Source organism: Thamnophis sirtalis, unplaced genomic scaffold, assembly GCF_051295495.1.
Source record: "Thamnophis sirtalis isolate CommonGarterSnake01/CBP01778 unplaced genomic scaffold, rThaSir2_p1.2 scaffold_5, whole genome shotgun sequence".
Classification (NCBI taxonomy): Eukaryota; Metazoa; Chordata; class Lepidosauria; order Squamata; family Natricidae; genus Thamnophis; species Thamnophis sirtalis.
Window position 1 is genome coordinate 37,450,979 of NW_028261385.1, and position 15,482 is coordinate 37,466,460.

The following is a 15,482-nucleotide window of genomic DNA, read 5'->3' on the forward strand; positions in this document are numbered from 1 at the left end:
GAAGAAAGGCCAGTGGAGAAAATGACAGGAAATTGGAAATTCCAGGCTGACAAGCAGGTGACTGATTGCTACTGGGTGGGAGAGGGAGTATGGGTGTGTATGGGAGTGCAGGAAAGGTGCTGTGTAGGAAGCAGGGAGGATGCAGCTTCTAAGCAGGTGTGCAAGAGTGCAAGGGCAAGGATCAGGTGTGTAAGGGGTGTGGCATTGGTTGGTATGTGTGAGGGAGCACAAGGGGAACAGTGCAGGTCAGGAAGAGTGTGGGGGCGTGAGAGATGTTGCGTTGGTTGGTGGAGCACAAAAGGTGACGTACACATTTGGAAGAGTGCACAAGGGAATAAGAGTATGTGAGAGAGCCTTGTTAGGTTTCCTGCAAATAGATGTGTGAGAGCGAAATGACTTGGATCAGGGAGGATTTGTGAGGGGGCACAAATAGTAGGTAAGTAAATATGTCTGAAAAGATGACACAACAGATCATGGATTGTCTAGTATATGTTTTATTCATTATTTTATGAAAATATACAGTTCAGTATTTCAGAAGGTTCGTTATAACTTAATACTATAAAGAAACCAGAGGAAAGTGACTTGCACTGTAGTGCATGTTTTTTTGAAAATTATCTTTTTCCTTTTGTTTCTTTAACTTTTCTTTTCTTGAATTTTTTGCTTTATTTTTTTCTTCCTTGCTCTGTATTTGTTAGTTTTTACCTTCTTGTTTAAATTTTAATAAAAAAATCATATGCTAAAAGGAGATTGTTTTAAAGTTATAGAAATTCACTACAATGTGCTAAGATTCTTCTGTAAAAAATGTGATATGATACAAAATAGAAATGTAGAAAGATATATGAAATTCCCACCTCACTTATAAAAAGATAAGTGAATTGGAATTTCTATTTTCCAAGAGCTGTATTAAACAACTATGCTATTTAATGCCCTGAATAATTTTTCTGCACCTGCCATTCCAATCAACATTTTAAGTTGTTTAGAAAAAGTCAGCTATAAATCACTCCTGCAATCTGAATTTAAGAGGTGAAATTAGTTGACAATTCAAATATATATGTATGTATGTATGTATGTATACATACATACATACATACATACATATATTGCTGTCTTTCAGCAGGACAGTAAGATTCAGTTTCAGTCTGAAAATATTTTAGTTGAATGCTGCTTTTCTTTGATAGTATTTACATTCTCTTTTATCATACTTTCCTCATGATATTTCCCCAAACAAAGCTAGTAACTTTCTCTGAGAAAGGTTGTACTTGTATGCTCAAAATACATTACCTATAAAATAAATTTGTGAGAGATTTTCAAATAAAATGACATGTATCTAAATACTTAAGATTTAGGTCCCTTTATCCATCAGAATCTATTTTAAAAGAATGATACTAATCCCAGAACTTTTGTTTCCACATCCATATGATCCAACAAGAAAGCATGAAGGTAACTACCCCTCCTACAAAAAGGTTGTACTTTGCATAATTGTGATGTTTTCAAATGCCATAGCCTGTCAGATGGAATCTCATATACCTATTTTGTTGCAAAATAAATACAGGTCACAAAAATACAACTCCAATTTTTGCTTAGAATGTCAAGATTTACAAATATTAAACTTTCAAAATTATTTAATTTTAAAATGTATGGCTATCCAATGGAAATTGCTGAACAAGATGATTGTCCTATATAAAAACATAACTTTGTTATATAAGTAAAACATTTATTAGTTCATATAAAGATGTATATAAAAAAATGGTTAATCACCTATGCAATATAGAGCTCAATCCAATGTTTCATGCATGTGAATATTTCTCCTTAACACAAACTATGCAACACTTCATTAGGAATTGCTAAAAGGGAATTAAGAACTGATGTTCCTAGCGATGAGATCACCAAACACATGTTTTGGGTTCTGTAGAACCTGAATCCAAGTTCCTGCCTGCCAAAGGAGGAGATGGCTAGACTCTGGTTCCTTGTCCTTCCAAGTAGGTCATTACACATAAATGGTTAAGTGGCACCCTAGCATATAAAGCAATTTGTAATACATATGGATTTTTGAAAAACTGCATTTCATGGAACTGAGCTACACATGGAATTAAGTCATACTTAAGTCATACCCGTTTACAGCATATTCATATTTAGGAAAATATCTCAGTGACAGAAATACAAATATTTTGAATTTAAAAAGTAAAAGATACTAATTTTGTCTGTTATTTTAGAATAGGATTATCAACAGTAGACATGGTTTAACTACATTATGAGAACGTTTTTCAGCTTACAGTAGAAAAAAATTTCCTTAGTTTGCAATATACAACCTAGATTTTAGTTACTAATTTTACAAGAAAAATGTACAATAATGGCAATAAATATTTTAAAATGATCAACAAATCTTGTTGGTAAAATTAAAGTCATTCTAAGTATTCCAATTGATAATTTTGTCATATTCCTGAATTCGTTGTTTTATGTGAGAAAGTTTGTTCTTTAGATATTCACATCGTTCTTTCTTCTCCTGAAATGTGGGATCCTGAAATACAAATGATTCAGTAAGTAAATTTACAATATCCATCCCTTTGGGTTAACCGAGTAACTAATAAAATATATGATTTACAACCACAATTTAACCAACATTTCTGTTGCTAAATGAGACACTTGTTAAGTGAGTTGTGCTCCATTTTGTGACCTTTCTTGACATAATTGTTCAGTAAATCACTGCAGTGGTTAGATTAGTAACATAGTTGTTAAGTGAATCTGGCTTCCCAATTATTTTTGCTTGACAGAAGTTCTCAAAAAGTGATCACATGACCTCAGAACATGGCTACATATGGACCAATTGCCAAGCATTCAAATTTTGATCACATGACCATGGAGAGGTTACACTGGTCATAAGTGTGAAAAAAGGAAGTAAGCTAAAATCCTTAATAGTTGTTTCTTACCTTTGATGTTCATTTCATACACAAAGTATATTATTTAATTTTATGTGAATGAAATCCCCATCTTATTGGGAGAGCATTTGATACACAGAAAAGCTCAATTCTTGGCTCAGATATGTAATCCTGGTAGCCACTGTAGAAAATTCTTAAAATATGCTGTGATTTGGTTTGATATAACATACCTCAGGCCCAGCAGAGCAGCCAAGCCATTATTGGACAACTGGGGAAGTTATAACTTATATCTGATCAGGGGTGGGCTTCAAAAATTTCAGCAATGGGTTCTCTGCCTGGTTGCTGGGTGGGCGTGGCCATGGTGGACGTGGCATTGGCGGCCTCTTGCACTACGGTTGGGGGGGGCTTTCCCCCCTCCCCAGGCTCCTGAGGCTTTCCTCAAGCCTCTGGGAGCGCGAAAACTGCCTCCCCGGGCTCTGGAGACCTTCTGGAGGCCCTTCCAGAACTTCCGGGAGACCTGTTTTTCTCTCTCCCCGAGCCTCCGCATGAGCCCTGCACTTACTTCAGAGCCAAAACAGGCCATGTGGAGACTCCTGGGAGGGGAGGAGTGGGGTGGGAGGGGCAGGATCAGCCAGGGGTGGGATTTGGAAGTTCTCCGAACCAGCCATAACATTAGCTACGGGTTCTCCCGAACCCAGGTGAACCTGTAGTATCCCACCTCCATCTGATGCTGAAATCCTATCTCCATTTATCACTAAATGGAGCAAAGACTAATAATTCCACTGATTTCAGTATGACAGGAATTTATAAAATCTATTTTACATTGAGTAGGATAATGAGTCCATCTGGTACAGTATGAACAATAGAATTACCATTAGGCGTTTTTTTCAATCTTCTTTGAAGATGTCAAGAACTTAATTTGGGAACTACTTCATTCTAGATATGCTTTTACACTGGACTAGGGACATACGCAGATTGGATCAGGCAAGATCAGAACCAAAAGGACTGAGAGCAGACTGATCTATTGCAATAGCAATGAACAGAGAAATTGGTCTTCCTGATGAGAAGCAAGAAGTTATTAGGAACTGTAGGATGCATATTTTGTAGAAAGATTCGTAAGGGTTGCACATGATATGTATATATCTGTGTGTTTGTGTGGGTGCATACACTCACATTCACACAGACACATACACATCGGGCTTTAATCTTATAATCTGTCATTGCTGATTTCCTTTGCAATAATGGCTCTTTTAATATCAGCAAACTGGTATAAATCCTAAAAGCTCATAGATCTCTGGTGGTATTTTTATTATTTATCTGGACATCAAAGTCATTGACAGCAATGAATACATAAATAAGACAATACTCACATTCTTTTTCTTTTTATACTGTTGGAGAACATTGGCGATTCTATCGTGTTCCTAATAAAGAAAAAATGTAAAATATCAATACATTTCATTTACTTATTAAATTTATAATATTCTTTATGTTTTTATTTTCTATTTTGTACAATGGTTTGTTCTATTAGTGTTTAACTATTTCTTGACTTTTTAACATTTCTACCTTCTGACACCATAATTATTATGGGCAGTATACAATATTATAAACAATCACAAACTTTGTAAACAACAAAAAAGAATGATAGGTCCCCAGAAAGAGCAGTATAACCTCTCCCCATGTAGCAACTGCAATTCCTTTCTTGAATTGGAAGCAAGATTAATCATTAAGAGAACATGACAGAAAGAGACTGTTAAGATTATTAGTTGCTGCTGTCTCATTTAGATAAAGTTCTGGTTTGTTTGTAAGTGCTCGCACTGTTTGGCAAATGATTTAAAAAAAAATACTATTGTATTCATGAAAAGTTATTAAACAAGGTAGGTACTTGAAGAGAAATATAGCAATAAGTCTCAATGCCACATGTGTTCTATTCTAACATTTAACATGCTTATGGAAAAGTTTGAATGTCACCATAAAGAGATCACTTGCTTGTTTGATCAACTTTGGTAAGAACTGCATAACCACTGAGCTCGGTTAGAAGCATCTGTATCACAAATACCAAGAAAGTAGACCAGGCAATATAGTGATTAGTAGTTCCAATCAGGGATGGGAGTAGCAGGCCATTTTATTTGTCTCTTGAGAAACCTGCATCCGGGTCAAGAAGCAACCGTGAGAACTGGACACAGAACCACTGATTGGTTCAAAATTGGGAAAGGAATCCTGGCAGGCCCTATACTGTCACCCTGCCTATTTAATTTATATGCAGAGCACATCATGAGAAAGGCGGGACTAGATGAATCAAAAATTGGAATTAAGATTGCTGGGAGAAATAACAGCAACCTCAGATATGCAGATGATAGCACTCTAATGGCAGAAAGTGAAGAGGAATTAAAGAGCCTTGATGTGGGTGAAGGAGAGTACAAAAGTTGCTTGAAACTCAACATTAAGAAAACTATGATCATGGCATCCGGTGCTCTCAACTCCTGGCAAATAAATGGCGAAGAAATGGAGATAGTGACAGATTTTGTTTTCCCGGGCTGCAAGATGGAGTGTCAGCTTCTGCCTTGCTGTTGCTTCAGCTGTCATGAAACGGGGAGGGAGGGCTGGTATTTGGGAGGGGTTATTCGATGTGCTGGAGGAATGTTCTAGGATGTACCAGATGGTTGGATTGCGCATGTGTGAGTGCTTCCCGCCTGGACCAACGGTCTCGACATTCCATCTTCGTGATGTCTTTTTGAAGTTATCTCACACCTGACATTTGAAGGACTTATGATTGGCCTGAGGCTATGATCCCAAGGGGTGGGGAATGGACTATTCTATATATCAATCGCTTTCGCGCCTAATTAAGTAGACTTTGCTTCGCAACTGCTTACTTACCATTTGTAATTAGTAAAAGTACTTTTGATTTCCAACACATGGAATCTCTTAGTCTTTCTTTCCTAATTATTTAATGGAGTGATGCTGACAAGGAGACTACAGCCAAGAAATTAAAAGACGCTTGCTCCTGAGGTGGAAAGTTATGGCGAATCTAAACAGCAGACTAAAAAGCAGAGACATCACCCTGACAATAAAAGTGCGTATAGTCGAGGCTATGGTTTTCCCAGTTGCAATGTTTGGCTGGGTATAGTCAGACCATAAGAAAGGCTGAGCACCAAAGAATTGAGGCCTTTGAACTATGGTGCTGGAGAAGACTCCTGCTATGCAAGGCGATCAAACTGGGCAGTCCTAGAGGAGATCAACCATGATTGCTCTTTAGAAGGTCAGATCCTGAAGAAGAAACTCAAATACTGTGGCCACCCAATGAGAAGGAAGGGCTCACTGGAGAAGAGACTAATGCTGGGAAAGATTGAGGGCAAAAGAAGAAGGGGACGACAGAGAATGAAGTGGCTGGATGGAGTCACTGAAGCAGTAGGCGTGAGCTTAAATGGACTCCAGAGGATGGTAGAGGACAGGAAGGCCTGAAGGAACGTTGTCCATTGGGTCCCGATGGGTCGGACACGACTTTGCAACTAACAACAACATGTTCCAATCATTCTATTGTTAGATAACAGTGTAAAGTTAGATAACAATCAGGGGTCCTCAAACTTTTTAAATGAGGCCAATTCACGGTCCCTCAGACCAGCTGAGTAGGTGTGGCTAAGTAGTCATATGACTGGGTGGGCGTGGCTAGGTGGTCATGTAACTGGGTGCGCCTGGTCAATATAGTAGTCTATTAAACAATACACACAAATTAAACTTTAATTTGTTATGCTCCTTGGGGTGGAAAGCAAGTTAGTGAAGGAATGTGGCTGCTTTGCGGGAGGCTGTAAGGGACTTCTATTTGTGTGTGTGTGTGTGTGTCCGTCCGTCCTTCCATCTCTCTCTCTCCCTCTCCTTCCCTCCCTCTCTCTCCCTCCCTCTCTCTCTCTCTCCTGGGGATGCCAAAAATGGCCCTGTTTTTGGCCTCTAGAACCACTCTGCCGCCCCCAAACAAGCCTGGTTTTAGCCTTCTGAGGCTTCTGCGCCTTCCGTTTTTGGCCTCCTTGGCCTCCAGAAGGTGGGTGGGAGCCAGCAGGTAGGTGGGGCAATGTGGGCAGGGCAACCTCATGGTCCCATGTGGGCCGTATTAATGGCTTCAGCGGGCTGTATTCGGCACCCGGGCCTTAATTTGAGGACCCCTGTATAACAAGATCTTCTTTATGTCCTGTCTAACAAGTTATGGAACTTAGTAAGAAATATAAAATATGTATGCCTGCCAAAAATGAAGGTATTATCATGATTAGATCACTGATTAGGTAACTTATGTTTCAATATCTACTTACAAATACAAACTTTAAATCCATACTTACCAGAGTGTTTCCAGGATGCTGAGGAAGCTTCCTCATAAGTGCATCTAACTCATCAAATTTCTTCAAAACTGCATGAACTTCGGAAGACAGTTCTTTATATTCAGAAAACTGATCATTAAATACAGCTTTATAACGGTCTCTTTCCTCATTTGTCTGAATTGCTGGGTATTTTCTATAAGCAAACAGTTTCCAATCAGTGCTACGTCAACAATTCAGTAAATTGTAAATGTGTGTATTATGGAATACTGAAAATTTAACTTTAAAATGTGTAACATGGGAAATTCTTTACAGATTATTAAAAATTGCATCAATAAGGCTAGAATCCTTGTTTTCCTTAGCATACAATTTTGGGATTGGAAAAATCGGGACAATCACTTATCTGGAAAACATTTGGCACAATGGACTGGATCAGATATTTTAAACATTCGGATAAATTCATGGATTTGCACATCATATGATTAAAGTATGATCTGACAAAGTGACCATTGGTTAAACCCTAAGATATTTACAAAGTAATAGTCACATAAAGACTAAGACAAATCTAAACAAGCCACATTACAGTTTAATATGTCTGACTCCAAAGCTTAATAAAATTAAAAATCAAAATCAAAAGTGTACCTATTTTTTTTATATAAATTAGGAAAACTTCTTCCAAGCTGTGGCATTACAACTTAAACAACAAATGTCTCAGGAAGAGAGCCAGTTTGGTCTAGCGGTTAAAGACCAGGCTTGTGAGACTCTGAGTTCTGGTCCTGCCTCAGCCATGAAAATCAGCTGGCCAATCTTGTGCCAGTCACTAACTCTCAGCCCAACACATCTCTCAGGGTGATGGTTGTGAGAAAATAGGAGGATAAAGATGTATTGCATTTGTACACTACTTCTGGGTTATTTATAAAAATAAAGGTGGAAAATAAAAGTAAATAAATGGTGAATAACAGACTAACCTTCACTAACCTTCACATAGTTAAACTATATTTGTTGGATTTATATATTGCATTTTTAAATCTTATAATGTGCCTTACTTATTTTTAATGTATTATTGGAATCAAGCCAGTGTGGTTTGGAAATTGTGGTTTAGGGCTTAATGTAATGGTGATCTTAAACGCTGTTTGCATACAAAAATACATATACTTACGCCAAGTAATCTGGCATCACTATTGGTTTAGGAATATGTCCTGCTGGTATATGGCCATTAAGTACTTCAGGCTTCATTTCTGTAACCTTCAGTGTCTTTATTGCTACTTTGGATGTGTCATTTTCATGATCTTCATACTATGTAAAAAGAATTTTCAATTTTTTTACTTTTGCACAAGTTTGTATTAAGTAACTTAAACTACAATTCTCTAGTGCTAGTTTGTTGAAATGAGCAATTGTGTTAGATACTCTAAATTCATTTGGACAAGAAATTTTGCAGCCAAAATAATACCCCTGGCATCTTGTATAATACTGTTGTTACAGAGGCTTAAGGTACTACCTAGTGACCTACCCCAAACCATCTCATTTGAACGATTTGGGAAACAAATTATACTTAAAACTTTTGAAAACTTTCACGTTGCCTCCTAAAATATTTCACGATTTTCCATTGGGTTTTGCAGATGGCAATAACTGCAAGATACTGCTGTAAAAATTCAACATCAGGAAGTAAAATCATTAACTGGAAAATAAGGTGGTGTTAGTAGTAGAACACCAAATCAATATTTGTGAATTTTCACTAAAACAGATTTTTTTCTTTGTAAGAATTAATATTTTTTTATGTCTTTTTGAAGCAGACACTTTTGTGAAATAACTCAAATTCAGTAACTACAACATAAATAGAACATATGTAGTTCTGGTTCTTACCATTCTCTTTGGTGCAAATGATTGTGAATTCATCTAATAAAAGAAACAGAAATAACAGTATTAAATGTATACATTCATATTGTAACTGCTGATAATGCTATTTTGCAAATTCATTTCATTTTGTATTGACAGAATATAGATTGTAGTGGTGTGTACGCCTTTTTTAAACTCTGCAGAGAATTAGCATGAAAACAAATTATCTTCAAAAAACAGATGGTACTTTAGTCTGCAAGTAGAAAAATATTTTTATTTAGGCAGACTTTTGAAATGTTAACTGTTTTTTCCCATTTTATTTATTATTACATTTATTTGCTGCCCATCTCAAGGACCAAGGCTAGCCTGAGTTGTTTTATTGTTGTTTTAATGCATGTTTTGTTTTAACCACAAATTTTCTATTTTTTATTTTTATTATCCAGTGCTGCTGTATTTAGTAACTGATAGAATAAGAAGTGATTTCCATAAAGCTTTACCTACATAGGAATTGAGAAAATTGACATAATAATTAAATGCTTGTACACGGAAATTAAAATGGTTGGAAATCTTTTGATAGCAAGCTTATGGATATCACTTTCTAAAACCAGAGAACAATTCCATGAAAAAAACAAGTTGTGAGACACTACATGAAAACTCACATAGAATAATCAATACATATGGCTTATGTTTATAGTTCTATTTTAAAACATCTTTGGTTTCAACTACAACTCTTGGCTAAGAACTCATATATAAAGCAACAATGGCAAGTTTACTAGAAAAATCCAGTTACTTTATCTACTTGGTTCTGAAGGTACTTATATTTTGCTTTCATATATCAATGCAGATAATTCAATTTTTTTATTTTGCAGATTACCCTAAAATAAAATTTGAAGGATTGCTATGAGAAAAAGCAATTGCAAAGGAAATCTTTTCTGCCTTTCCCTAATCAACACATTACAAAAAGTAATGTGTGGATTACCCCTTTACTGAAACTTTTCTAGGAATCTGCAATGATTGAAAATGTTCCTTAACTTTTTAAAAACTCTATTTCTCCCTAGCAGTCTTTGATACTTTTTTTCTGAATCTTAAGAGAGAGAAAAAATGAAGGAAATAAGCTTTATGGAAACAATATACTCCATCATTCATTTAGAAACACACATAAAGTACAATTTTGTGGCTGTGCTTGAAACTTACCCGCTCTTCCATGAACTCTCTGTGTCTGCGTGCAGCTTCATGTCTCCATAATTTTAGGCAAACTATTGCACTGATGAGATATATAATCATCGTTACAAACAAAAAAATAATTCCTGCTGTCTGTCCACCTTCTATACGGCAAAAAGCAGCATTCAATGGTGTATTAAATAATGAATATGAGCAAAGTCCTCCTCTGTTTGCATCATTTACATAGACAATAGCAGCTGACATATATAAAATAAACAAGGCCACATTGATTCCAAATTCAGTTAAAGGCCACCAGTGGGAATCCAGAAGAATAGTTCTGTAGTACATTGACATACCAAGAACTAGAAGTATGATAGTCACTATCCAAACAAGTGCTGCTACAACAAGAACAAAAGCAGTTTTGGGTCCACTGTAATAATAACCACCATACATGCTGTTTGCACCATAGCCATATGGTTGTGAAAAGCCATACATGTTGTACCACTCATTGTCTTTGTGAATGTAAGCTGTGATACAGGCAAATACAGCTGCACCTAAGAGCAGTTCAACAACAGCCAAGATTCTAAGCAATCCTGCCCAAGATTTCATGTAGGAATATCTCAGGTTAAAAGCTTCTACTTTCTCACTGTATGTCAGAGCCTGAGTGTGCCTTCCCAGAGAGCCATATGGATCTGCAGGGAGAATACCTTCAGCTTCTTTTCGTGAATTGTAAGTCCCTCCTGATCCTCCATATGGATCTTGATAAGAACTTGGTGTTGAAGTATGGTCTGCTTTCACTGGAGTAAGTGTTGGAGATGATGGGGGAGAACATTGCGTTCCATCTGAAATGGCAGATACTGGCTTATTCCATTCTGGATCACTTCGTTTTCCTTTAAAGAAGTTTTTCCATGAATCAGGAATGAATTTTCTCACTGGTTTGAGATCAGGGATTTCAGCCAACTCTTCATCCTCGCTTGGATAAAATTCAGGTCCAAATGGTGGCTGTAATGGAAGAGGCGGTGGCAACGATTCCAAATTTAATATCTCCTCAGCATCTTCTGGGGAATCCACATATGCTTTATCATAATGGACAGAACGACTTTCCTTCCCACTTTTGTGCTCCAGTGATGTATTCCTTGAAGACATTTGTGACCTCTTCCCCTATTTTGGAAATAATAAAATATTATTTTATTAATTTTATTAATATTTTTTATTTTTAATAAAACATTTTATTATTAATAATAAAAACCCTGCAAATTGGTGACAAATAGTTCAAGTGAAGGTTTAAAAAAAGGAAAGCCAACTAAATTTCTGCACTCAAAGCCAGGCGTGGGGGAAATCTAACATGCAATTATTGAGCTATAAATCCTCTTCCATAGTAAGGCAGTTGGGACCTGCCAACACACTTGGATTGCTTTAAATTTGATATTGGGTTTATCATAATGCTTGAAGCGTCCATGAAACCACAACAATAAAGTGTAATTAATACCTCATCAGTCAAAGTCCAGACTGCTACACTGTGATGCTTGGATAGTTTGAGAGAATCCAAAATATATAAACAGGAAAAAGCAACACAGTGGTCATAATTTAGAAAATAAAACAAGGTCCACAAGCTCTAATTCCGGAGTATTGCAGTGATTTTCAATGCGGGCTATATATGACCCTTCCCATATGTCATGCCATATTTCTAAACGTTTGCCCTCATTATCATACAGTTTAGATTAATAAACTGTGGACAGAAAACCAAACTGAACCTTCTCCCTCCCCCACCTAATGACCAGATCAACTAGCAACACTGAAGGGTTTATAGAGAGGGAAATAAGGGGGAAAAAAGATTTGAGAAATCCTGCCTTATCCACAGGTTGTTGAGCAAAGTTTGTGCTGCCGAGAGAGACGGGGGTGGGGGGGAGACTGGAGATATCCCACACATACGTAGCTACTACTTTCCAGCATCAAAGTGCACTTTAACATCTACAACCTTAGACCTACATAACGCATTAAACTTATCGGGCCTTACTTCCAAAGAAATATCCACAGGATGTCACTAGGAATGCCCGAGATACACGAATTCCCACCCAATTCCGCACTGCTTCCCGTTTCCCCATCTTTTAATCCGCGCAAATCACGCAATTTGCGTGTACTGCCGCTACCACACCTTGCGCCCGCTCCGCCCTCACCCCAAAGCCCCGAGCCGCGACCCCGCCAGGCTCGCCCGATCCGTTACTGCGGGGACCGGATTTACCTCCCCACTCCCCCACTCCCCACCGCAAACAGACAACAAAGTGCCCCACTCACTCTTTCAGACAAAAAGGGCGGGCAGAAATATATCCCGCTACGGACGGAGGCGCAACGGCCAGAAAGACAATCCCGTTTCCGTCTCCCTTTCCCGGAGGCGTTACTTTCGGGGGCGTCTCAGCCGCAACCCATCGTTCCGCCCATCTGGTCATGCGCTTCGGGCTTCCTTCGGGCTGCGAAGGCTTCCCTCCCTCCCTACCTGCCTCGCTCGCCACAGGTAGGCCTGGGTAGGGCAACCAGTCGCTTGCTTCGGCTCTCTGCGCTGCGCTCCCGGCGGCATCCTCCCGCCCCCTCCAAATCGCAATCGGTGTTGAGATTTTACACCGCGGGGAACGAACCTGTTTCGAAGGACGTCGTCCACGTTTCAAAAGAAATAAAAACAAAAACCCTCGACTGCTAGGGCAGGGCAGCTTTATCGGCAAATGTGGATAAAGACTTGGGTTACTACCAGCCAGAAATAATTAGCAGTTGGCAAGAAATGTGAAGTGGAATAGTTACAGAATAGTCTCACCCAAGGGTCTCCAACTTCGTGGAAGTTTATTTAAATGGTTGCCATTGCAGATCCTGTTGGTTTGGTGGTAGGGTAGGAAGTTATCACCCAGCCCTCTCCCAGAAAAATGAAATATCTTAGGAAATATTGAAAAGGCAGAATATTTCTCTGGATGTGAAAAGGAAGAAACATGTTTTATAAAGAGAGAATAGCTCCCTGTAGCTTCCTGCCCATCCCCACTTTGTCAATGGGCCATTAAGAAGGCCAAGCTAGTCCACTTTACATAATAAAGAGTTCTCCCCTTCAGCTCCAGGGGATGGGATTAAGGCATGATAATATTGGCCCTTTACCCAACTCATGGCATCTGAGAACTCAACCAAACCTGGATTCAAAACGCAGCCTAGAGAGTTTCCCCTGCATGGCATCATGGGAGTCTGACAACCAATCAGAATACAAGATCAAGATCAAAGGCCAGAGGGGGATAAAACCAGGGACTCAGCATCTCAGCCCTCTCTTCTCTTCTCCACCAACATTGAAGCATGTGATCACCTTTTCTGTTCAGGACTCAAGCCATGTGGTCCTGTCCACCATTAAACCATCTTTCCAAGCAGCCTCCATGTCTCCAGTGTCTTTTTCCCCACTTGGAGCCGAACCCAGAAAGACATTTCTTTCAACAATAGGAAACAGAGGGTTTAAAAAAAAAAAAATTGACGTTTTAGAGAGAGAGCATAAAACACATTAAAAAAATAAAATAAAGTTCTAATAAGTAAACCAATAAGATGTCAGATATTAGTTTTTCCAATCTATTATTACTTATGAATTACAGACTGTGTTATCTCTCTTATTTAAAAGATTAAAATAATCAAATTTTGAGTCAAGGAGCTGTTGCTGCAAAGCAGTATCTGTCACAGGAAAAAAAAAGTAAAAGACATTTTTTATCTAAGTGTCAAGTAAGGTAGGCTGGCTGTCTTCAGTGCATGGGCACAGATAACAGCCGTGGTAAGTGATTTGCCTACTTTTGTCTGGTGCTGTAGCATCTCTGCTGCATCACTTACAGTTCATTTTATGCAGCAAAGAAGTGTTTTGCCGAAAACTAGCTTGAAATGAAATGCCATATTGAGGCATTGCATAGCCCTAGCAGTCAGTCATAAAATGCATGATCCGTCAAATGCGCGGCTGACAAAAGCGCGCCGACAAAAGCACAGCAAGAAACCTGCGACGTCGAAAGCGCTCCCACAAAAGAGCACCGACAAAACCACAGCCACAAAAGCGTGATTTAAGGTAAGGGTTAGGGTTATTACATTTTCGTTGTTTTTTGATGGCGTGCTTTCGTCGGCGCGCATTTGTTGGCGCGCTTCTGTGGGCGCGATTTTGACCTCGCGGTTTTCTCGCTGCGGTTTTGTAGGCGCGGTTTTGTCGAGCACGCATTTGTCGGTGAACCATAGAATGCATGTTTTCCAGAGAGCAAACTGATAAAACTTAGGCAATTAGTGCATCTGAAAGTATTCTTGCTAATATAGATTACAATGGAGGCAGATACTTCCCTTCATATACTGTGAAGGAGTTGTGTCAATGTCAGCCATGAATATTAGGACCACATGTGTCTAATTAAAACTGATTTATTGCTCACGCCTTTGGAAAGGATTCTACTCAACTAATGGTTAGTTGGTGCAAGATAAGGATTAATGGAACTGGAGGGAGGGGGTTGAACTTAATCTGTTGTGGCTCTGTAGAGATTTTAGGCTGATTCCTCTTTTGACTTCACTTCCAGTTTCTGCCATTCCCCTTCCTACAGTTAAGTCTATGGAAGTAACAAACTCAGATGCCTACACTGCCCCCACATCTACACAATCAGCATTTAGAGTATCTTCAATGTTCTTCAATCAATTGAAAGAGAAAGCCCAGGAAAAAACCTGTGAGATCTTATAGGAAATTAAAAGTAAAGAAAAAGAATTAAAGAAATCACCTACAAAGATAAATATTCTAAATCAAATTAAACTTTTTCAGCACCAATTATCTATGTACATTTGGAAAACTAGAGAATAAATTGAACCAGCTTAAACAAAAGAACTTTGAACATGCTAATAAACTAGCAGGGTGGTTGGCTTATAAATTAAAGAAGGAAAGAGATGATTCTGAAACTTCAGGAGGGTGATAGTGATAACAGACACCTTGGCAATACAAAAAAACCCATCCATATTACTCCCATCTGTATAGAAGATCTGATATCTCTTTGTAAAAAAATACAAAAGCAGAACTTGCCATGCCTTACAACCATGCAATATCAACTTATGAATGGATGAGTGTCTAGGCTAGAGATGTGGGAATAGACACCAGGGCTTAAATGAGACAAGGAATGAGGAAATAATTGGTTATAAATTAAGAGACGAAGTTAATAAATGATACATGTGATGAAGATTGGAAATCACTTCTTTATAAGAGTTGTGGTGGTGCAGTAGTTAGAATGCAGTACTGCAGGCTACTTCTGCTGATTGCCAGCTGCCAGCAGCTCGGTAGTTCGAT

General features: G+C 38.4%; 1 protein-coding gene across 1 annotated transcript; it reads right to left on the minus strand.

Moving 5' to 3' along the window:
* Nucleotides 1-476: 476 nt before the first annotated feature.
* Nucleotides 477-12,587, minus strand: MARVELD2 (MARVEL domain containing 2). The gene is made up of 7 exons (XM_014063401.2): nucleotides 12,470-12,587; nucleotides 10,208-11,335; nucleotides 9,041-9,073; nucleotides 8,337-8,473; nucleotides 7,202-7,373; nucleotides 4,247-4,297; nucleotides 477-2,518 (listed from the first exon to the last, which is right to left on the minus strand). Exons 2-7 carry the CDS (start codon nucleotides 11,318-11,320, stop codon nucleotides 2,408-2,410), a joined length of 1,617 nt encoding a protein of 538 aa, XP_013918876.1. The 5' UTR covers nucleotides 11,321-11,335; nucleotides 12,470-12,587; the 3' UTR covers nucleotides 477-2,407.
* Between the last annotated feature and the right edge of the window lie 2,895 nt (nucleotides 12,588-15,482).

Bases quoted from the DNA above. Each gene is read 5' to 3' on its own strand.
- MARVELD2 (XM_014063401.2), bottom strand. From the start codon at position 11,320: ATGTCTTCAAGGAATACATCACTGGAGCACAAAAGTGGGAAGGAAAGT. The intron at 9,074-10,207 runs GTAAGTTTCAAG...TTCTTTTATTAG, and splicing joins GAGAGTTCATGGAAGAGCGG to ATGAATTCACAATCATTTGC. The intron at 8,474-9,040 runs GTAAGAACCAGA...CTTTTTACATAG, and splicing joins CATTTGCACCAAAGAGAATG to TATGAAGATCATGAAAATGA.